The sequence below is a fragment of the Rhipicephalus microplus genome, chromosome 8 (genome assembly GCF_043290135.1).
Source record: "Rhipicephalus microplus isolate Deutch F79 chromosome 8, USDA_Rmic, whole genome shotgun sequence".
Classification (NCBI taxonomy): Eukaryota; Metazoa; Arthropoda; class Arachnida; order Ixodida; family Ixodidae; genus Rhipicephalus; species Rhipicephalus microplus.
In genome coordinates this window covers 37,836,584-37,859,491 of record NC_134707.1, presented here as the reverse complement: position 1 = coordinate 37,859,491, position 22,908 = coordinate 37,836,584, and the positions used below count along the sequence as shown (strand labels likewise).

At 47.0% G+C, this 22,908-nt stretch overlaps 2 protein-coding genes across 7 annotated transcripts in view; one reads left to right on the top strand and one right to left on the bottom strand.

Moving 5' to 3' along the window:
- The first annotated feature begins 3,834 nt into the window (after window positions 1-3,834).
- Window positions 3,835-22,908, top strand: part of LOC119165345 (multidrug resistance-associated protein 1) — a 120,749-nt gene continuing 101,675 nt past the window's right edge. For 2 of the 6 annotated variants that reach the window (XM_075871565.1, XM_037417523.2), the window contains exons 1-3: window positions 4,855-5,004; window positions 16,154-16,243; window positions 20,436-20,638. In XM_075871565.1, the coding sequence (XP_075727680.1) occupies window positions 20,609-20,638 (30 nt within the window). In that variant the 5' untranslated portion in view covers window positions 4,855-5,004; window positions 16,154-16,243; window positions 20,436-20,608. Of the gene's footprint in view, window positions 3,923-4,853; window positions 5,005-16,153; window positions 16,244-20,435; window positions 20,639-22,908 lie in introns of those variants that run through there. The other 4 variants (XM_075871562.1, XM_075871561.1, XM_075871564.1 and 1 more) reach the window with 4 other exon arrangements.
- On the bottom strand, window positions 10,799-13,237 carry LOC142768240 (neprilysin-1-like). The gene has a single exon (XM_075870191.1). It carries the CDS (start codon window positions 13,235-13,237, stop codon window positions 10,799-10,801), a length of 2,439 nt encoding a protein of 812 aa, XP_075726306.1.

Genomic DNA, 22,908 nt, shown 5'->3' with positions numbered 1-22,908 from the left:
CATTTTGAATAGACACTCGAAAAGCATGGTTCAATGTAAGCAGAAGAGTGCAGTGCTCTTCCGTGCACTTGCGTCACGCATAAATACATGATGATTGATTGATTGATATGTGGGGTTTTCCGTCCCAAAACCACCACATGATTATGAGAGACATCGTAGTGGCGGGCTCCGAAATTTAGACCACCTGGAGTTCTTTAACTAGCACCCAAATCTGAGCACAATGGCCTACAGCATTTCCGCCTCCATTGGAAATGCAACTGCCGCAGCCGAGATTCGATCCCGCGACATGCGGGTCAGCAGCGGAGTACCATAGCCACTATAGGCCACCGCGGCAGGGCGTATAAATACGTGATATATTGCAGAACAAAACAAAGACACCGGAAGGTGCACACAGGACGACACCATAGCTTTGATCTTACGTCCTTGTTGTGTTCAGCTATATTATGTATTTAAGCCAAAACCAAGTAACTAGCCCAAACGGAAGCTCTTACTATAGTCACTACCTGCACACGGCTATTTTTACGACACGTCAAACGCACCATAATGCATCATTCTGATAACAGCTTGAAATTGTACCGCTTGTTGTGTTGCGACGCACACACCGATGATAACTTACGCGCACGCACAGATCAACAAACGAGAGGATGGAAGAATGCCCCGCCGCGGTGGTCTAGTGGCTAAGGTACTCGGCTGCTTACCCGCAGGTCGCGGGATCAAATCCCAGCTGCGGCGGTTGCATTTCCGATGGAGGTGGCAATGTTGTAGGCCCGTGTGCTCAGATTTGGGTGCACGTTAAAGAACCCCAGGTGGTCAAAATTTCCGAAGTCCTCCACTACGGCGTCTCTCATAATCATATGGTGGTTTTGGGACGGTAAACCCCACATATCAATCAATCAATCAATCAATCAAGGATGGACAAATAAACACCAATTGGCGCCTTCTGCTTTGTTTTCCCACGCTATCACTGAGAGTGGCCTGTGACATGCAAATAAGCTGCCGTTTAGTATCAGAACTGGCGAAAGAAAGAAACCTTTGTATGCAGTATGCATGCAGTTTTTATGGATATCCAGAATGTAGAACCAGAAGCTGCCTAAAGTTTTCATCGTGTATATACGGGCGTCAACTTGCGAGCTAACGAGACTTACAAATTTTGTTTCTACCACTGAAAGCAGGAGGCCTCGGTCTGGCCCAAATATTTTTTAAAATGATAGTGTCGCAATGTTAGTTATTGCGTGATCAAAGAAGCAACGTTTTGCACACATTTGTTAAAGGGAGGCTCAATTATTGATGGTCGGAAAAATTTTATTGATTGAAATAATCTTATTGATTGAAATAACTTAATTGAGACTCAGTGATTCTCTCCCGGAAGCATTTGTCATTTTTTCACGCTATTAGGCAAGACTGAAAATAACCTGAATTTTTTCCTGAGCGGGTATGATGTTATCTGTGTTCGTAGGCCCATTTCTGATAGAAATATTCTAGCAACGCTGGAGGAAAAAGAACTGTACAAAGATGTTCTAGACGCTACCCTAGCCAAGTGAATATAAATTCATGTGCTGTGAAAATTGGTGAAGAGCATGGCAATACCTCATTCGAGTAAGACCTCTCTCTCTCAACTACACAGTACGAGGTTGCCTGTGAAGCCTTGGTTAAAAGAAAGAAGAGTTTTTCTGCCATTGTCGTTAAATTATATGAGATGCAGAAAGCCTGCGACGATCGAACATGTGTTCTCTGAGTGCTGTGATGCACTATACCTGTGGGACGTGCTATACAACGTAGCCTGACAAAGAAAAAAAAAAGGGTTGCCAACATTGGCATATGGTATCCGCTTTGTACCAGGCACCGATGACGATGATGGGCCGTGCGATATGCTCATGGTGATGATCTTACGCAGCATTTAGAACACATAAACGGCAGTGCGGCGTGAAGACATCAGAGCATTTTTTGCATTTCTGAAAGCATTGAGCACATGATGAATAAACCAATGTGGTATCATCGGATCCCGGCTGCGGCGGCTGCATTTCCGATGGAGGCGGAAATGTTGTAGGCCCGTGTGCTCAGATTTGGGTGCACGTTAAAGAACCCCAGGTGGTCAAAATTTCGGGAGCCATCCACTACGGCATCTCTCATAATCATATGGTGGTTTTGGGACGTTAAACCCCACATATCAATCAATCAATCAATCAATCAATCAATCAATCAATCAATCAATCAATCAATCAATCAATCAATCAATCAATCAATCAATCAATCAATCAATGTGGTATCATCTATTGGACAGTTTGATATGCTATAACCCTTTTTATTGTCAAGCATTGACCTGAGAAGGGTTAATGTTTGTTTTATGACCGTTCCAGTTATTTTGTATAACTGCTTGCGACAGAGAGAGGGAGAGGACATTTATTGTACAAATGCATGTGAGTGAAGGTGGGAGGGTTCCTTATTCCAAGAACACTCTGGCGATGACCAACCGCCGGGCTCGAGTGAATTTAGAGGACCTGCGTGAACTGGTAATTGAGAAATAAAAAAAAGGGTGAGGCTGTGTAGTAAAATACTCGACCGCTACGCAGAGGGCCTGTGTTCGAATCCCGCTTAGTCATACACACTTTTCTCCTTGTGCGCGAAAGTGGCTCTCTGGATTTCGTGCCGACTGGTTGTGCGCCCCGCGATCTCCGACGGCAGCGCAGCTCTGGCCGACTGGCTCGCCCTACGCCATCTCCTGCCGCCGACATGAGCTCTCGCTGAGTGGTGCCCCGTCCTCGGACTCCTGCGACGATGTCAATCTTTCCTATCTCCTCTTTACTTCCGTCGCTCGCTGTCCCTGCGCCTCGCTATCTCCTTCCATCCTTTTAATCCCTCCTTACACCTATCCCTTGTGAGGTACTGTTGAGGTGTCTCACTCTGATGCAGACAGTTACGAGGCTCACTTTTCTCTTCCTTTCCCTTTAAGAATCACATAAGGAGAAAGAAAAAGACGCCAGCGGGAAGACTGCGCAACACAATCGTTTCTTGGGATGACATAACAGCTTCCGCTGTCAAAATGAGCCACACCTTGGGCAGTAGCTATAGTGCCACAAGAAATCACCAATGCTCCGCACTATGCGGACGAAGAGCAACGCCGACGGCACAACTACGAGTGATGCAGCCAGCCGCAATACACGAGCCGGTCAGAGAGCAAGCCGGCGCTGTATGGGAACGAGATTCCACCCAGCGACCATCCAACGTGCGTGAACAAGAGTAAACGAGGGTGCTCAAGACAGAGTCTCGCGAGAACTACCGACCATCGGTTCTCCTGAATGGCTGTGCGTCGCTAGCTTTGGGCACAAGTTCGCCCCTTAGTAAACAGTGTAAATAAAAGAATAGGTGCAACCTATCACGACAATAATTGTACAGTTTGAAATGGTGTAGCTAAGTCACGTCTGCATCGCAACACGCGATTAAAGAAAAACAATTTCTTTACGCATACGAGAAGCGAAACGTGGTAGTGTCTCAGTTCCGTTTCGTTAACCTTTCCCCCCTCTCATTATTTCTTTTCTGACGGAATGAAGCAAATTTGAGAAAGCTTGCGCGCTGCTATTTTGATGCGCACACAAACACAAATGTGGCGAAAGTGCCGTTCGAGTTCTGTGCTCGCATCCGAGCATAGATAATACTTGTACCACAGATTTGACTATGTCAGCACCAAATGCACAATGCAGCTCGCGGCGAATATAACGCAATCTTTTCGTCCCCACTTGATGCACTTCAACACACCCACTTTGCCCGCTTTACAGCAGTGGCGTATCTCGATAGTATTGTAAAGGTAACAGCAGGATAAGTGGTCGGCATATCGGTAAGCGGTATGTTATGGAACAGTACTGACCGGCTGCGCCATCATCCGTGCCACAAGCCTGAGCCTTTCTACCTGCTTGCACCACAACCAGTGAGTCTGCAAAGTACGCTTGCGTCTTTGACTGCCTAATTAATCGTTAGGGTTTAACGTCCCAAAACCGCCATGTTTATTAGAGACGCCATAGGGCAGGGCTTCGCTAAGCTCTACCATCTGGGGTTGAATAGCGTGCACCTAAATCTAAGCACCAAGGTCTCGAGCACTTTCGCCTCTACCAAAACTGCGGCCACGACTCAATGCCGCGACCTGCGGGTCAGCAGTCGAGGAGCATAACCATTAGACCAAATATAACCATTACACCCGAAGTCGAGTTGCCATGCTTCTTGAGTGCTGACCCGCAGGTCGCGGGATCGAACGCTGGCCGCAGTTTCAATGGAGGCGAAAGTGTTTGAGGCCCATGTGTTTAGAATTAGGGGCACGGTAAAAAAGTCAGGTGGTCAAAATATCCGGAACATTCCACCACCCCGTCTGCCATATTCATATGGTGGTTTTAGGACGTTAAGCTCTAATAACAATCACTCCGCCGCGGTGCTCTAGTGGCTAAGGTGCTCGGCTGCTGACCCGCAGGTCGCGGGATCGAATCCAGGCTGCGGCGGCTGCATTTCCGATGGAGGCGGCAATGTTGTAGGCCCGTGTGCTCAGATTTGGGTGCACGTTTAAGAATCCCAGGTGGTTGAAATTTCCGGAGCCCTCCACTACGGCGTTTCTCATAATCATATGGGTGTTTTGGGACGTTAAACCCCGCATATCAATCTCTAATAACAATCCTTAACCACTTGACCACCACGGCGGCTTCTTTGTCTGACCCGCGTGTGTTCTCTCGAAAGGGCCCCTACACCATTCCGAGTTGAAAGACGGGACGGCGATTATCATATTCGCTACCATTCCTGTGGGTTGCGTCCGTTGCTTGCCGCTTGTGCATCCATAAAACACGTGGAAAACGTCAGCGCGAATCATTAAGCTTATCAGGATTACACGCTTTGCGCCTGGACGTCGTTATCTGCGCTTGCGCAGTCGGAAACGTGCAAAGCCAAGTGGAATCAGTTGACGACGCCTCATAGGCTGCAGTGTGCGATTCAAGGCAGAATGGGCGTGCGACTGCGTGGAGAAGCAAGGTAGGAATCGATTCGCAGCTTTTGTTTCCTTTTAATTGCACCAATCGGGAGCTTATTTCTCCATTAGTTCACGTGAAAAAGACTTCTGGAGTCATGCCTTGTGCCCACAAGACGAGAAACGTCGAGGGATAGTAACGCGTTCGTTCCTTGTATTTCGAGGAGTTGTTTAGGGTCCCGGAAACAGCACGTAATAATAATTGTAGGGGTTTAACGTTGTGAAACCTTTAAGGTCACTGCGAGAGACGTCGCATAGTGGGTGGCTCCGGAAAACTTGACCGCCTGGTGTTCTTCAAGGTGCACTGACTTTGCACAGTATACACGGGCCACAACCGAAATGCAACCGCCACGGCCAGAATCGACCCCGAGACATTCAGGTAAGGATCCATCTTGCTAGAAAGCGCAGCCACTATTACAAAGAACACACAACACAAGCGCTTGTGTTGTGTGTTCTTTGTAATAGCTAGTGACTGCGCTTCCTAGCAAGATGGATCCTTACCAACTGGCCCGATACAATTGGTTATTCAGGTCGTAACCACTCCACCCCACGGCGAACGTAAGCAGCACAAAATATGGCATAGGCCGCCAGCTTGAGCTATCATTATTGGTTCTTGACAGATGGTAGCTGTCGATGTCTTTATTTTTCTTAGTTGCCTGGTCTTGAATGAAGGTAGTGTGTCCCAAATAAATATAAAATAAAATTAGATCTTTAAACAATAACATTGAAAAAAAATGAATGAATGGTGACTCAGGCGCTCTTGCAAGAATCTTAAGTAACAACTGGCGCAATTACACCGTTAATTTTGGGGTAATTATGACGTGAGTGAACCTTTTTTTACAAGCCATGTTCACTTTGCTCTGTATAGTATTTGCCCACAGTTCTGTAACCTGCGCTGTGTTAAACCATAATGAAGGTTGCTTGTAAGGTTTATAAGAAAACAAAAGCAGTTGCTGTTACGAAATGACCTGTCGTTACGCCTGTCGTTACGCCGCTTGTCGTTACGTCGGTTTCAACGTCACACGGGAGGAGGAGGAACAGACTTTATTATAAGAAACCAGCAGGTTTAGGTGGCCGGGCCTATAGGCCTCCCACGAGGGGACGTCATGGGCTTGCCTCGACGCCGCCTCACGGGCGTGCTGGGTCGCCCAGGTTCGGTCGTCAAGAGCGCGGCTCCGCAGAGCCTCACGGAGCTTCGACGAAAGGGTCCTGGCGTTAGTGTGTCTGTACTGTGCCGGGCACACGCACAGCATTTGCGCCAGCGTAGCCGGGTGAGTGCCGCCAGGTGTTCAAGAGTTTTTCATCTCTTCAGCGCTGTGTGTGGTTCCTCGATAGAGGGCCACAGGGTCGCACACTCCTGCGGTTGCTGGTTTTCAGCGAAACCAGAGATGCTTTCTCGAAAGCGAAAGCACGGCTGGCGTGGCGTCGTTGTATGTAGCACTAGCATCCAGGAACACGTGTCCGCCATATTGTCACTCGCTCTGTGGCACACGCAATGTAGTCTTCAGCGTATCGAATAATTTTGCCGCCATGAACCGGAAATAAACGTCGACCAGACCGGTATGTGCTATATTTGAGAGTTATGTAACTGGTGAGCAATATTGAAGATAGAGAAACAGCTTCAACAAATTAAGGTTCTTTGTTAGTGTGGATCGAGACCCTCGTTCAGGGCTGCACTGGCTGCTGCAGCGAGCCTTGACCCGGCCTGGTGAGGAGTATTAGACAGATCGGGCTAAATAAACAAAAAAAAATTGGTAGACAATAAACGTTGCCACTCACTCAGTCAGTTTAAGTTATACCAGCCGTGTGCAGCACGTTTCTTATCAAGAAGTTGTGGCAGATATTTCTGCATTGTTTCCGAACGAACGTGCAAAGGTTGCACTGAGTGTGCGTGGTGTCTATTATGTGAGGCTCGACGATCAAAGATGTAAACGAAATGACATGTTTTAATGGAAAAAAGCATGATAGCCTACATGCTTATAGCCTCTTTTTACATTACATCTCGTCAATATATATAGATATGTGTTTTCTTATGAGGTCAGTGTCCTCTTTCTGCGCATGGTACGACAACTTGATTTATGGGGCGCTTTGCTGACGCTAGCTGTCTGCATCTGCATCGATAGCGCTCAGGGGACAGTGGATGACAATGAAAACAAAAATGCAGCGTTTTTTTTATCGGCTGAGTTACCTTCCGGGTCAATCGCTGCCGTTGCTGAAAGGAAGGTATTATATAGGAATTTTGTGACGCCGTTTGCCTACTGCTCGGCATGGAGCCATACACAGCGGTACGCCGGGACACATTAGCTACGGGAAAAGATTGCCACTTTTCAATGTTGAAGGAACACATTCATGAAATAACGGAGCTCTATTCTATCAAGGAAATCGTATGGTTTCATATAAAATGAATCACATGTCAAGTATGAACCACATGCCATATGTCACGTAACTGTTGGGAAAGGGTTGAGTTCGGCTACATTTGAAGAACAATAACGAAGGAGTTTAATGTGGATATGCATGGGTTAGTTATTATGTGGTGAAAGATTGCAGTGGAGGTCTAATTAACTGAACAAGTTTTATTGATCACCACTCGATTATCATTGCGGGATAATGCGCCCCCACGTGAAGAAGAGTGTCAGTCCTACCTTCTTTCCACATTGCGTTGAGAGAAATTGAGCTGTAAGATGCGGGATTCGAATCCATTAAATGACAACCAGACTGCGACCTGAGCGCAGCGCTCAGCGCATAGTTCCGCCACCGTGTAGTGACCATAAACTTGATTCAACAGAAGCGCTTTACGTACTACTTTGTTTCTCTCAAGCGAAAAATTCAAAAGCCAGTTGTACCGGTATCCCGAACCCACATCTTGAATGCCGAACTGTGACCGGAAGGCTGCCCACCATTATACGTTTTGCTACCGTTCACCGTGAACTTCGAATGCCTCCGTTTAAGATAAATTGTAGCTCAGCCCAGCCCGTAAAGGTGAACACTGATAGGGATGACAATTTTGATGTTGTCCTGCAAGTGCCAATATGACCGCGCGTTTTAAATACTGGTTGCTTTCACGGGGGCGTAAACTCAAAGTTCTTCCATACCGAGGTTTCACGGACACTATGGCTCGTCCGTGAATGCTGTCTAAGGTTTGCCATTTAAGGTTGCTCCAGGTGAACCATGTTTGTGCGGTAACATTTAGGGACCCGCAGTCGGCAAAGAAGATGCTGGTTTTTGGCGAAGGTGCTGTTGCTTGGTGGAGAAAGGCCGCTAGTGCTTACTATTGGTCCCGGCCGACCAAGACGTACTCTCGAAACGTTTTCTGGCTGTTTCACGAAGTGTAGAACTAGTTAAAAAAACTACCCAAAACATAGTTCTTATATAAAGAAAGAGGACAACAAACCGTTTGTGGCACGAAGACACTAGGAAATTCCTACGATTATCAAAGAAAGAAAATCTTCTTTGTTGCCGAAAAGTTCGTCCTGGTCTGTGGATTGGATATGGGACGAACGCCTTTACGGGGTGTTGCCTCTACCAATTGAACTAACCAGGAAGCTAGCAATGAGCAGCGCGAGGGTGAATTTATTGGCAACTCAAAGAACATGGAAAGAAGTGATGCAAATGAGGTCCACGGAAACCCGCAAGGTGGCAAAAAAAAAAAAGGAAAGACCTTTCCGACACCTTACAAGTCTCCGCAAAACTAACTTGCAAGCATTGCTTTTGTGAGAAGTTCAGTGAAGTATCCTTAGAAACAAGTTACCGCTGACACCGTGCGGCATCCGCTTTCTCCCGACTTCAAGTGACGATGAAGTGCCTCGCAGCATGTTTATCCTATGGTGTCTTCACAGTATAATAAAAAAAAATTAGAATGACACTTGAGCTTCCCCTTCCAGAGTAAGATGAGATAGCGTAATCAAGCCCCTATCGCGTCGCCTTCCAAGTGGGTCGCCTATAGCTTCGCTTGTCGGCGGGCACCTCAATCGTCTCACGAGAAAAGGAGTGTATGTGAGTCTAACGTTGGGCACGTCAAACTATCCTAGAATGTGCACTGCAGGTACGTTTGCGAAGTGCCCACTGCACTGTTGACAGGGTGGTTTTTAAAGCGATGCAGATGTTTCCTTAAAAACTGTAATATGTGGCCACTTGTCTTCTTCGCAGCTAATTTCAAGGCCCAGACGGAAATATTTTGCCACTAATTAGATGACTTCGGAATGAATAATTGATAAAAATAATTGAAATGCCTTTTTACTATTGATTGTAGGGTTGTTTACATAGCAAAGTCCTTCTATGTCACAAATAATGGTGAGCCTGGTTTCGAAAAATTTCAAATATTGCCACGTTCATTTTCTAAAGTTTCGTTATCGCCCCGTTACACTACGTTCAGCGCAAACCGCGCCTGCGATGTTCGAGAAGATTCGCGGCTTTAGTAGATCGTTTTGTTAAGATTACGCCCACTTTGGGATCGTCAAAGATTATTCGAGAACCTACGTCGCCGCTAGCAATAACACTAGACTATTCGATGGCAAATGTATAAATGCCGACACGATTCGCCGCTTGTCCGTTGATCGACGGCCGAAGCTCTGTTCGCCGCTATCAGGGCCAGTGCCTAACTTTCCTTTTGCGTGACCACAAGTTCGGCCCGAATACACAGTTTCTTCTTCGACCTGGAGTCTGCTCCCTTCGTTCACGTCACAAGCCCGTGACAATATCACGAGTGGTTTCAGAGATTCATCGTCAAACTTCCCAAATGCAGTGCCCAAGAGACCGAAACTAACCCACCGAGTGGGTTAGTTTCGACCCACTTGGCTGGTGTTTCCGCACGACAAAAAAAAAAAATGAATATTGTTTTTGAAGAATATTCTCGATTTCGATAACCTTAACATTCAATTCGTTCCATCCCACGTAGGAAATCGCATATGGCCTCGCAAACGCTCCTGTTACTAAAGTCCAGTACGATGGCCCGAAAAGAAAAAAACAAACATCAGAAGTGTCAAATTTATTCCCTTCCTTCGGAGCTGTTCATCCAGAAGTCTTTTGTTTGATTGGTAAATAATTTGCGCTGGTATGCAGAATGCGTGGTTTCGATTCCGGCTCGAGCAATAGTTTTAATTTTGCGTTTCCATCGGCGTTTATAACCCATAGGCAACACCCAAAACTGTGGCATTTTTTTTCTCTGTGACACAGGCAGCTCCGAATGTGTGTGTGTGTGTGACACAGGCAGCTCGTGGTGGATACCCGCCCACCATAGATGCAGTATGCAGGTATGAGCCACACGCGACTGATAGAAAGGCATTTCGTTATGCAGGTTACACGGAAGTCGCGTTATTTTTTTCCTTAATCGCTGCAAGAATGGAGGGGGGAGGATTAAATTATACAAGTGAAATTTAAGGTGGGAGGGGAATTAACCTTTTCTGGCTATCCCAGTTCACTTTTTACACAGGTAAGGAATGACAAACTGATGTTTACTTCAGTTCTGTGGGCTTCAAGAACAGTGTACGCAGGTAAGGAATGACAGACTGATGTTTAGTTCAGTTCTGTGGGCTTCAAAAGCGAAAAAAAAAAAGACATGCACTTTGGGTGTCCGGTCGGAACAGTACGGACCTAACCTCTCCTAGTTCATTTAATGATGGGACAAGAAAAAAATGTCACTACACCATGAAACTGACTTAAAAAGAAGCAAACTGAAAAACACTTTTGGAAACACATTTTGACTGTCAAACACATGCCGCATTCACAGCCAGCGCGAACGTCTGCTGTTCGTTGCTCCACGCAGATGTGCTTTCGGTGACTTTGGTGCTCTGGAATGTCTGTTCACCAGATTGTGCATTTGCGCACCGGATTCATGGGCATCCCCGAAGTGCAACTGAAAGCGGATGAAAACTTTGCGAAGTTCATGAGCGGAATATTGACTCGGAGCCGACCAGGAATGTCGCCAAACTTCAGTTTCCGTATCCAGGCCTCGCGGTTCGGGTTGTCGCACAGCCCCACGGCGTACAATATGAAGAACAGTTGTTCCATGTCAATTCGCCGGTCGTCCACGGATATCTTGAGCCTGTCAGCGCCGTCCTGGGACATGAGAACCTTCATGTACATGTCGTGCAGTGGACCGATGATGGCATTATCTGCGATGTTGTCTTCCAGCCTTAACCTCGCTTCAAAGTTGTCCCCGATGAGGTCTCGTATCTCGATGTAATACTGGTCTTGAAAGCATAGCTCCAGCTGTGAGAACTTGCTCATCTCGTCAGCGTTCCACCAGGTCGCCACTGCGAGATTATGGTCCACTGTGGCTCCGCGTCTGTCCACAGCCCCGAACATGCCTCGGAAGATTTCGGCGAGGACCAGTGGAAACAGTATCGGGTCAACAATTTTGGTGATGTCGTTGAGGAAGGCAATGTTGGCGTGAGGAATGAAAAGCACGTTCCGACCGAAGAAGTACTCGTGCCCTGGCGAAAGGGCTGTGTGGTCGTATCTGGCGTCCAAGTCGTCTTTGGGAGGCTTGGTCTCCCAGTAGGTATTCATGGTACTCGCTTGCAGTTCCCTGAAACTCCGAAGCAGGTGACTTGGGTCAAGCGGTGACGCGTTGAAGTTGTAATAACTGGCGATGGTGTTGATGTCGTCCGTGCTGCCAAGGATCACCAAGCGCATGTTTTCGATCTTGTCAACACCTATGCCAATCGCGGAGCGATCTAGCCAGGAAGAGGATGAGAGAAGCCGATCTGTCATGCTGCTTTTTAACTGCACTTCGAGTGCCGACAGGCTGTAATCGTAGTGCTTCAAAAGAAGAGTTGAGTTGGTCTTGCTGAAGGTCATCCGACCGAAGAAACGCATGCCATGCTTGTAGAGTCGTTCTAGCAAGTGCATGCAAGCCTGACGCCGATCTGGTACAAATTCCAGGTAGTCGTCGTGACTCAAAGGCAGCAGAGGACTGGCAGCTCTGGCTAGCAGCGGAGACAGGTGAACCACGAGGCGGTAGCCAACGTAGTTCAGTAGGGTCACTGTGTCTGTTTCGTTGATAACAGAGGCAAGCTTACTGATGTACTCATTGTTCATAATAGCCAATGGCTTGTCTTTCTCAAGTGTCTCTAAATCCTGAAACAGGATGGCGAAGTAATCCTTCCAGCTCCATTTCCCTGCGCGGTCAAGTTGTTCCACGCGTTTGGTTCGGTCCTGGAACTCTGTGAAGTGCGGAGCACCCATGATGCCATGTAGTCCCTTCTCGAAACGGGCAATAGCTTCTGCTTCTTCAGTTACGTCTTGCTTTTGGTGGAAGAGAGACAATGCAACAGCCACCTTGAGAGTGAAGTTCTCCGGTGATTCACCAAGGTGCGCTAGGTTGTATCTCTTCAGCGTCAAGCTCGGCGCATCGATGTGGACAGTGTAGCCTCGGTCGTCTTCGAAAGGCTTCCGGAGGAACACCCTGGCAAACGGGAAGACACCGAGGTCTCGGTCCACAAAGGCAGTGACGGTAACGATGTTAGCACCGCGGGGAGCCTTTTTGTACGGCCAGCTACCGAGGTTGTACTCTGCCAGCAGATTTCGGAGGGACGTGAAGTTCTTGTCGTTCTTGTCTTCGGACTCGCACTTTGGGAGCAGCGAGATGGCCTGGTGCAGAAATACGCCCGGGTATTTGTGGTAGCGCTCTTCGTTTTCCTTGAGGTAGTCTCGAAAGAATCTCTCGATGTCTGCCATCATCATGCCAGCGGCGCGTTCTCTGTACGCCCTCGCCTGCACCTCCAAATCTACCGCCGCCCAGTGACGTGAGCACACGTGCGCGTAGAAGTCTGTGCACGGGTTGACAGTAGAGTTTAGGCGGCCGCGCAGGTAGCTTTCGGCCCACATGCACACGTCGCTACTGCACGTGGACTGAGAAACAAGGAGTTTTCTTTCGTGCTTCACCAGATATGTTGGATCTGCTCCGGACAGAACGTTATCAACGCCACGCAGCCCGCCCGCCGAACCATTCCCTCCACGCCGGAACAGCTCCATCGAGCTGTTAAAGAGGGCCATGATTGCGTCACCCGCGTGTAGTTTGTAGGTGGTGACGGCGACGCCGACGGCGACCATGAGGAGGCCCACGCTGCACACAGCCAAGTACGGCAGGCGGCTGGGCGTGTGGGCCACCAGGATCTGCGCCCGCGACCGTGTCTGGACAGTCGTGCACCTGAGATCCTGCGAAGGCGATTCCTCTTCTGGCCGCGCAGAGTACGGGCCGTCGCGCTCGTCCGGAGCTATGTCGGCCAAGTGGGACATCGCAGGCGCTCGTCTGACCGATCGCGGGAAAGGCGTCTTCTTCTGTGGCGCGTGCTGCTGCTCGTGCACGATATCGTGATTGTTGTCGATGATTACAATGCTGCAGTTCTTATCTCGAAGGTGACTCTGACCCGCTGGCGCATTCACGGTTTCGACTGCGAACACACACATGCGACAACTACCGAGAATGTTGGTCAATTTATTTAGGAGTGTACAGTTCCTCAACAAGGCTTTTACATCTGTTTAATGGTTAAACAACGGAGAGGTGTTGTTACAAGTTCTATGACTAACAATAATATGAACTTTCGCACACTGCTAGGAATGACATTCTGACCCTATTCAGACACCCCTTCAATTTTCCAAGAGGGGTGCCACGCCTGCTCTATGCTTTTTCCCAGTCGGAACAGTTTTTATGTTTTAAAGAACGTGGTTATAGGCACACAAATTTTCCATGATGATGATGACGACAGAGGGTGATTCCCTCTTAGTTATTCATCATAATAAACATCAGAATGACTACGCCAACTGCATGACAAAGGCCTCTACCATGTTCCGCCCAGTCGACTAGGTCTTGTGCTTGCTGCTGCCACTTTATACACGCACACTTCCTAATGGCATATGTCAACCTAATTTTCTCTCTTCCCCTAACCCGCTTGCCTCCTCTGGAAATCTTGTCAGTTACCCTTATTGACCAACGTTTATCTTGCAATAGGGCTACATGCTCTGCCCATGAACACTTCTTCTTGATTTCGACTATGATGTCATTAACACCCGTTTGTTGCCTGATACACTCTGCTCTCTTCTTGTCTCTTAAGGTTAAACCTATAATTTTCCTTTCCATTGCTCACGGCGTTGTCCTCAACTTAATTTAAATGTCCTTTGTAATACTCCAGGTTTCTCCTCCGTAGGTAAGTACCAGTAAGTTGCAGCTGTTATATACCTTCCTCTTGAGGTATAGTGGCCCTCTACCATACATGTTTTGATAATGCTTGCCGAACGTGCTCCAGCCCATATTTAATATTCTAGTCACTTCAATCTCGTGGTTAGTTTCCACGGTTACTACTCGTCCTAAGTAGACGTACTGTTTTGCAGCTTCAAGTGCACTGCTACTTATCTCGAAGCGCAGTTCTATTCCGAGCTTGTGGTACATTAATTTCGTTTTCTGCACATTAATTTAGGACCTAGTTTCCTTCTCTCCTTGTTTAATGCAGTAAACATGAATTGCAAATTGTTCCCTGAGTTACCCAGCAATGCAATGTAATCGGCGAGGCGCAGGTTACTAAGGTATTCTTCATTACCTCACACTCCTACCTCTTCCCATTCTAAACCTCGAAAACCTTCATAAGCACATGGTAAATAGCATTGGGGCAATTGTATCCTCTTGTCTTACCTTTCTCTATTGGTATTCTGTTGCTTTCTTTATAGATCATTATGGTGGAAGTTGATCTGCTGTAAATATCTTGCAGGATGTTTACATATGCCTCGTCGACACCCTGATTCTGCAGTGTCTGCATTCCTGCTGATATCTCTACTGAATAAAATTCCTTATCGTAATTTATGTTAGCTATGTATAGCGTTTGGGTGTATTCTGAGCATTTTTTATCAGCTGATTGATAGTAGAATGTGGTCGATTGTTGAGTAGCGTAAAAGAAAGGCTACTTGATTTTGTGGTTGACGGAATTCTAAAGCTGTCTTAACTCTTCGTAAGTAGCTTGTATACGATTGAGAGCAAGCTGACCGGCCTGTAATTCTTGAAGTCCTTGTCGTCCTCTTTCTTATGGATTAAGATCATCTTAATCTCTTTGAACTGGGCAGCCACAAATTATGTGACCTAGCCAATGGGAAACATCAAGGACTAAGACAATTTAAATGGGTGCAGTGGAACACGTGCCCATGAAAGAAGAGAGAGAGAGAGCAAGTGGCCGGTATTAACGACGGAATAGTTGGATTACAAAAAAAACAAACTATTTACTTACCTTCTTCACCTTCCAAAAGTCGGGCAACAAATGCAGGCCGTTGTGAGAAGCACGTCACTGCTTTGTTTTCGCTTTTTTGCATCATTTCTAAAGCTTGTTCCCCGTGGAAATCGAACAATAGAGAAGAGAGAAGTGGGGGATGGAAGTTGCTGTTAAGCACGACTCTCAGCTAACCGGGAGACCCTGCACACATTTTGCGCATTTACCTCCCTCTCCTTCCTCCTTCAATCCTCCTCCTCATTTTGCGTTAAGAGCTAAGTGGAGATATTTTGTTCGGAGGGGGGGAGGAACCTTGATTTTGAGAGGGGGCCGGGCAGGCAGATGTTGAGAGTCACTGAGTGCTCAATATGCCGTGGGAAAATAAGAAGGTAGGGGAAGGTATATGTGCCCGCCACTGGCAGGCGGTCGCTAGAATGGACGGATAGCATGCCACACTGCGCCGATTACACCCAAAGAAGCCACCTCTGGACACGGTATCGTGAACCAGGCGCTACCAGATGTTTGCAACTGATGATGTTGTAAATTTGATTTTATGAGGTTCTAATAGGAAACAGAATTGATCAGTCAGTGATACGTCACAAACAAGCACCGACATGCCATGCATTCCCGAACACGTTCATTCGCGCGACAGAGTTAACGCGACCAATAGAGAAGAGGGAAGGGCTACCTACAACTTAATCCTAATCCTAATACCAAGAGGGAAAGGGGTAGGGAAGTTGCAGGGAAGCATGATTGTAACATAACCGGAAGACTCTGTACACATAGCTTGCGCATTTTATTTCCCGTTAAGAGCGAAAGGGAGAAACTTTATTAGGGGTGTAAAAGTAATCAATTAACTTGCTCATACCTCGTTGTGGGTAAGTGCCAAATTTTAGGACTCGCCTCGCCATCGTCATCGCCGTTGTAGTCGTCACCATCATCATCATCGGTTTGTTCGCAGCTCCACGGGACCTGTTTCGTGAACCTTTACCGGGGGCTCCGTGCCGAGTTGTCGCGACAAGGACCCCACCAACAGCAGCCGCACCAAGAGGTACGTCGGGCGTGGGGCGCGTCGAGCCCCTGCAAATTGATTAACGAGATATAGCATTAAGAAGCTTGAATGGCAGAAATTCTGGTGCTGGTGTCAGTGGCTTAGGTGGCGGTGGCTTTGGTTGTGAGCGAAGAAGCAGCGTTGGCCGCGAGCGTAGAAAGGAGGTAGATGCTAATAAGGAGATTTCAGCGTTCCTTGCGGCATGGTCCAAGTCTCCACTGAGATGCGAAAGCAGCATATAGAGGCTGGAAAGGCGATACCCGATCTGGCACACAAAACAGGGTTACATAAAAATTTGACGGAAGCTTGCGCTTCGCCTCTAAGAGTTGAACGTGATAGCGATAACGATATCCAGTATCTATTGTGTTCTTGAACCACTTGCTGCTTACTTTTTATTCTATGATAATTGAGAAGTTGGAATTGCGGATTGCTACGAAGTAATAAATAAACGTGAAAGCGGCTTGTGTTAGGAAAGCTTTCGCATACGGCAGAACGTTGTGTAATGGGTAGCTTGCTTTAAACTACAAGCAATTATGCGCGTGAAATGTTTCGAACTTGGTATGCACCTACATACGTGGTTTCACGGGAATACTCGGAGTAACGTGCGTGCCTTTTGTAATGAGGGGGCTATAGCGTTGAACGTTGAGATGGTTATGATAATCCCCGGCTTTGACGCTCGATGTGAATGTATACGCTTGGGCTACACAAAATTACTCCGATATTACACGTTGTATTGTGAAGCCTTTGCATGGTACGCGTGTATTTGTCAGACATGCGTGAATTTTCTTTTCAGAGTATCTTTAACCGAACGCGTACCTGCGTCGCAGAACGCCTGCTTGTCACGCAAATGACCCTGGGGCGATCTTCACTCGGATCGGGAAATTTTCGTTATTTATTTCATTTGCATCTGTCTTGAATTTTCGGTCAGGGTCAAGACGATAATTTTTTGCGGACATACAAAGACGCCAATGCCGACGTCGACACCGCAATTTCTGTGAAATAGCTCTTTGTCGCTATCGCGATACAAAAGCTGTTGAATAGGATTTAAGGCAGGGATCGGGGCCCACCATGCGCTGTTTAAGGACAATACCGACGAAGAAGATGCACAGGTGAACAGAAGTGGACGAAACAAAGTGCATTGTCCCAGAAGTGGTCGACTTTGTCTTGTACACTTCTGATTGATATGTGGGGTTTGACGTCCCAAAACCACCATATGATTATGAAAGACGGCGTAGTGGAGGACTCCGAAAATTTCGACAACCTGGGGTTGTTTAACGCGCACCAAATTATGAGCACACAAGCCTACAGCATTTTCACCTTCATCGAAAATGCAGCCGCCGCAACCTGGGATTCGATCCCGCGACCTGCGGGTCAGCAGCCGAGTACCATAGCCACTAGACCACCTCGGCGGGGCTCTTGTACACTTCTGAGGGTGAACATGGGTAGAGAGGTTTGACAAGCAGCCCCTACCGACAAAAAAAGTCCATAACAATGTAAGCTCATACGCATCCCTACGGGAAAAAAGATTTTCACAATGGGTCATAAGGCGTTAGGAACTATCCGCGTCAAATGAAACGTGAACAGCGGCAAGACTTCGCTATGGTGTAGTGCGCGCCATCCACTTACCACAATGTACAGGCACACATGCATGAGCAGAATTGCCGAACCGGATGCGCGCGCCTGCCAATCATGATAACTGGGCAGTGCACACTATACCATCGCAAAAGCTTGCTGCTGTTCGGGTTTCATTTGACGTGGATGGTACGTAGGATGGCCCCCTTGAGAACCTGAGGATTTTTATTGATGAAGTAGCACAGACAAGGCACGTTCACGAACACACAAAAAATACACGGAAGCCACGTGGACTGCACCTACAGCTACATTGTTAAAATACGCTTCTTATATACTATGAACGCAACCACTAGTTTGAGATGTCTGGGCATCCAGCAAGGCTTAAACATTGGCCGGGTGGATGAATCGTGACACAGACAGACCGAAATTTCTGCTTTCAAGTGTCCTAAGAAGAGAGCATCGTCTTTAAAAACACATGTTTCATGGCGCACACATTCTCTGTGTCACAGGAATATCTAATCATGCGTGGTATCATTCCCATCATGGCTGAGAAGCTAAGCGCGTCTCAGCCTTGGGTGCATTTTGCACCGCGATACACTCGAAAGGGGTCGACAGCTGGCCAGGAGATGTTATGGACGCCGGTGGAAGTGAAACGACCATGAATTATTTTGACAAATTCCGCAACTATTTTTGTGAATGAGATAATACGTTAAATTTCCGTATCAAAGTCATGCACAATACAGAACAGATAAATACCTCGGTTATTCAGTATGGCGTCATCCCGTTTTCTGTACCCTAATAGATGGTAAACATACTTGACAATCTGTCCGGGTTAAAATAATGCGAATAAAAAAAAACTCCAGCAACTATTATACCAAATCAGGCCCAAAACATCGAACCAGTACTTAGTTTTTAATATTAGCATTAAAGACTACGCACTAAAAGTGGCCGGATAGTTTGTTTTATTCGTACTCGCCTAATATACGCACACTGTCATTAGGGCTCTAAATTAGAGTATACGCATATTATTATCCGTCACTGGTTCACTCTGTGCTTCAAGGGCTTGCACGCTCTGAAGCGGCGCTGCCATCGTGGCAATTCGTGCGGCATCGCGAGTGAAACTTCTGCGCATGTGCATGGAGTTCAGGCATGGGAACGAGCAGCTCTTGCACTCCCGTGAGCACGGTCTGGCGTGCTTTGGTGCATTAATAATACGTGGAGTTTCACGTCCCAATACATAGATAAGACAATCAGGCACGCCATAGAGAAGGGCCCCGCGAATTTCGGCCAGTCTGGTGTTCCTTAACGAGTACTGACATCACACAGTACCCGGGCCTCTGGAACTTCGCCTTCATAGAAATGTGACCACCACGGCCGGCATCGAACCCGCTACCTTCGGGTTAGTAGCCGAGCAATATGACCACTGAACCACCGACGGACTGCAGCATGTATTGTTCGTACGACTTCGCAGTCACTGCAAACGAAACATTTATACTTACAAATATGTTAAGCTAATCTCGCACTGCCATTTCGCGATCAGACATTCTGAACGATCAACTTTCCGTGGCATTATAGAAAACAAATACTACCAAGAGTCATTGTCAGTCCTGCTTTTGTTATGAGATGTACCGGTCTGTGTTCACGTAAAAAATTGTAAAACAAACGATGCCAAGTGTTTTTTTACAAAAAAGGAAAAATAAACTTCTGATCTGGTTCATATTTTCACTTTGGACCATTGAACTTACTTCAGAACAATGCAGAGCGCCGAGTGAGTTTCAAGCGACACTGTTTGTGTTGGCTGTACACTGTCGTTCTTTATGAAAGGGAACACGCGAACGCGTGGCCTGAGTTCTGCGGCGGCTGCTTACAGCACCATCAACCGACAAGTGAAGAAATCACGTTCGCTTTTGGCGCCATCTATGGTCAAGCAAGATAACGAGCCATGGCCAGTAGGCAAACGCTGCTAGATTACGTTCCCTCACCGCTCGCACGGTGAGCGATATCAGGCCATTACTGCAGCTTGCGCCGTAGTCGCGCACAACGTTTGATATGTTGGCAGTGGACTACGCCCTGCAGGCCGGAGCAGAGAGGAAGTGCAATATAGCAGCCCTTGTCTACCAGCCATAACTCGTTACTTTTCTTTTTTTGGCAACAGATGACGCTGAAAGCGAACGTGTTTTCTTTCTTTGTCGGTTGATGGTGCTGTAGGCACCCGCCGCAGAGCGCAGGACACGCGTTCGCGTGTTCCCTTTCATAAAGGACGACAATGTACATTGTTGTACGTAGCAAGCAATTTCTTATGGTGTTCCCGGAGACGTCATCTTAGTTTATCGCCTCACTTGCTACCCCAGGTGTCGCGTAAACACGGCCAGCGTGCCTTGACGCTCTCCATCGCTCGACCACAACCATTTGAGCAGGCGCAGCAACGAATCTTCATGCCAGTCGAACGCGTACACAAACACAGACGCACATTGCGGGCATCTCCAAGCACACCTATACTACGTACTCACGAGATAAAACACGGGAGTTAAAGGAGCCGCCGGTAGCGCTTCTCCTGTGGCGAAGCGTATCCGGCGATAGCGCTTATCGGGGGGCCCGATCACTTTGCTCTTTCCGACAGGATCGACCAAAGAAAGCGCCTAAAGGAACACCTTCGTCTTGGAACACAGAACGACGAGTACGAAGACGCCCCGGAGCTGAAATCGAAAATGTGGTGTGAACATAGGCGGGATTGACGACTCTGGGAGGAAAAGACATCACTCTTCGTTTGGGCCACCGTCTTGCCAGGTCACCATGGAGTCCTTTTGCGGATCTGCGTTTTGGGTAAGTGGTCTATGTCGAGTAGTATAAGGGTAAGTGGTCTGTAGTGTTCGAATCACAGCCGGGTACCCAGTTATACATACCCTGCGTGGTATGTATATTGTCGCTCACACACAAACACTTTACTGTGACTTTACTGTGAACGAGGCTACAGTGCTGTAGCCGAAACGGTGAATTTTTACTGTTTCAATGAAACCTTTTGATTTTGGTTGGTGCTCTGTCACTTCGCTTGTAGTTCGTGCTTCTTCCCGACCAGACTGTGCTTCGTCATACCGTCGACATCATTTGAAGAACCACGAGATGTTGCTCTTCACGGTAGTATCTTCTCTCGTATCCTACTTATTTATTTTATAAATAAATAAATAAATAAATAAATAAATAAATAAATAAAAATCCTGCAACTGTGGCACAGATTCACCATTGTCGCCATAGACGTTCGTAGGACTCCCCTTCACAAAGGAGGGGGCGGTGGAGTTCGTCACAATGCCCCTATCCCTCCCTATTATGTCATTATGGGACTGAGTTAGCCCCTCTACCCAGTGTTAGTTAACTAGGGGGAAGGGGTCAGCCCCTTCCTGCCCTCACCTGTGCGCACACTTGTCGACGTCGCCCAAGCGGAGGTGCTATAAGAAAAAAAAAGAAAAGGGGCGTACTTTGACTTTTTGCTGCACATGTGACTCTGTTATGTACAACTCTCCTGAGAGAGCCCCACTGAGTTTCTTTAGGATAGTCATGGCGTGCATGACTCTCTTTAAAAAGTCACTTTGACTCTCATTAGGAGAGTCGTGGGAAGCGTGACATTCAAAAAAAGAGTCGGTGCGACTCCCTAAAGGGAATTTCACACGGAACTTCTATGTGTTGGCGAGAAGAGTGAAATGACGCCATTTTTTCTAGAGTGTAGCTATTCTAGGGACCAAAGTGTAGCTACATTAGCACAAGGTAGTCGGGTGCAAGCTATAAGGTAAACACATGAGCACACAGCGAGCTACTGAAGAAAAAATAACAGATGTAAGCTTAAAGGATAAGGAGGGCGCAGTGTGGGTCTACGTACAAGCGGACATTATATCCATCTTGGTGGAAGTCAAGAAGAAGACATGGACATAGGCAGCGTATGTAACGAGAAGGCTCAATAACCGTGAGCTATTAAGCTTAACGGACTGGATTCCAAGAGAAGGAAAGAGTGTTGTGGTGAGGCAGTAATTTAGGTAGACAGATGACAATTAACCGCTTCAGGCGCCAATTATCATGCACTGTGTACGAATGTGTAAAATTCACAATGTACTTGGACACTCAACATCACGTATCACGTTCCAATAAAAAGTGAGGCAATTTATTGTTTAGTGCGAGTTTCTGTCGCTAACCGTAATTGAAGTTCAATTATTCTTTAATTATTGTATAATCAGTCATGCTCCAATTGGACATAAATTATGAAGCTCTGGGTAATGGCATGGCCGCTAGAAGCACAGGACTGAGATTATGGGAGAAACAGGTTGGTGATTATGATGAGTTTGGGGACCGTATGCACATGCTTGTTGTGGCACTTTTATTTGAAAGATCACTTTTTGTCGCTGTAGCAGTGGCACCGTCATCTAGGGAAAAGGTACTGCTAGTCCGATGCCGTGAAAATCACCGAACAGCTATCTGCTTGCCTTTTTTTTTCACTCAGACCTTCGGAGATCACCCTTTAATCCTAAGGGTTGTGTAAGCCCCCTTTTTGTTTGTTTCGCCTGTGCTAAGTTAGGCATGTGGTTACTGGACGACGGTTTTTGGTGCGTGCCATAGCACTGCCAGTACTGCATTTGTGAATCCACCCGCATAGATCATGCAAAAAAAAAAGTAAGTTCAAGCAAGAGGCTAACACAAACACTTATCTTTATTTATTCCCATTCCAGTGTACTTGCTGAGTTTCGCCTCGGTGATTAGGCTGTGGAGATACTTAGTTTTCTTCTTACAATTCTTAGTTTTCTACATAATAAGGCCCTGTTTGCATTCATCTCCTTCATCGGTGTGCTCTGTTTTTTTCTTCCTTCTTTGTTTTGCTTGATTTTGCGTCGACTTGCTTATTAACACTGCTTGGTCTTGTGTTGACTTTCTGGCTCACATCACTTTGCCTTGTTCGGCTTGAGCAGACTGCTGACGCCGCCTCGATTCACCAATCACAGTGCTACGAATGCAATGACAAATAGCCAAAGGCACGCCTATTGGCTTCTGATAACTAAGGTGCTGCTTTGCAAAGACCAAGTAAATGCACGTGCCCCCTATAGTAATAGGAT

Excerpts from the sequence above, each read along its gene's own strand:
- LOC142768240 (XM_075870191.1), bottom strand. The coding sequence starts at position 13,237 with ATGTCCCACTTGGCCGACATAGCTCCGGACGAGCGCGACGGCCCGTAC.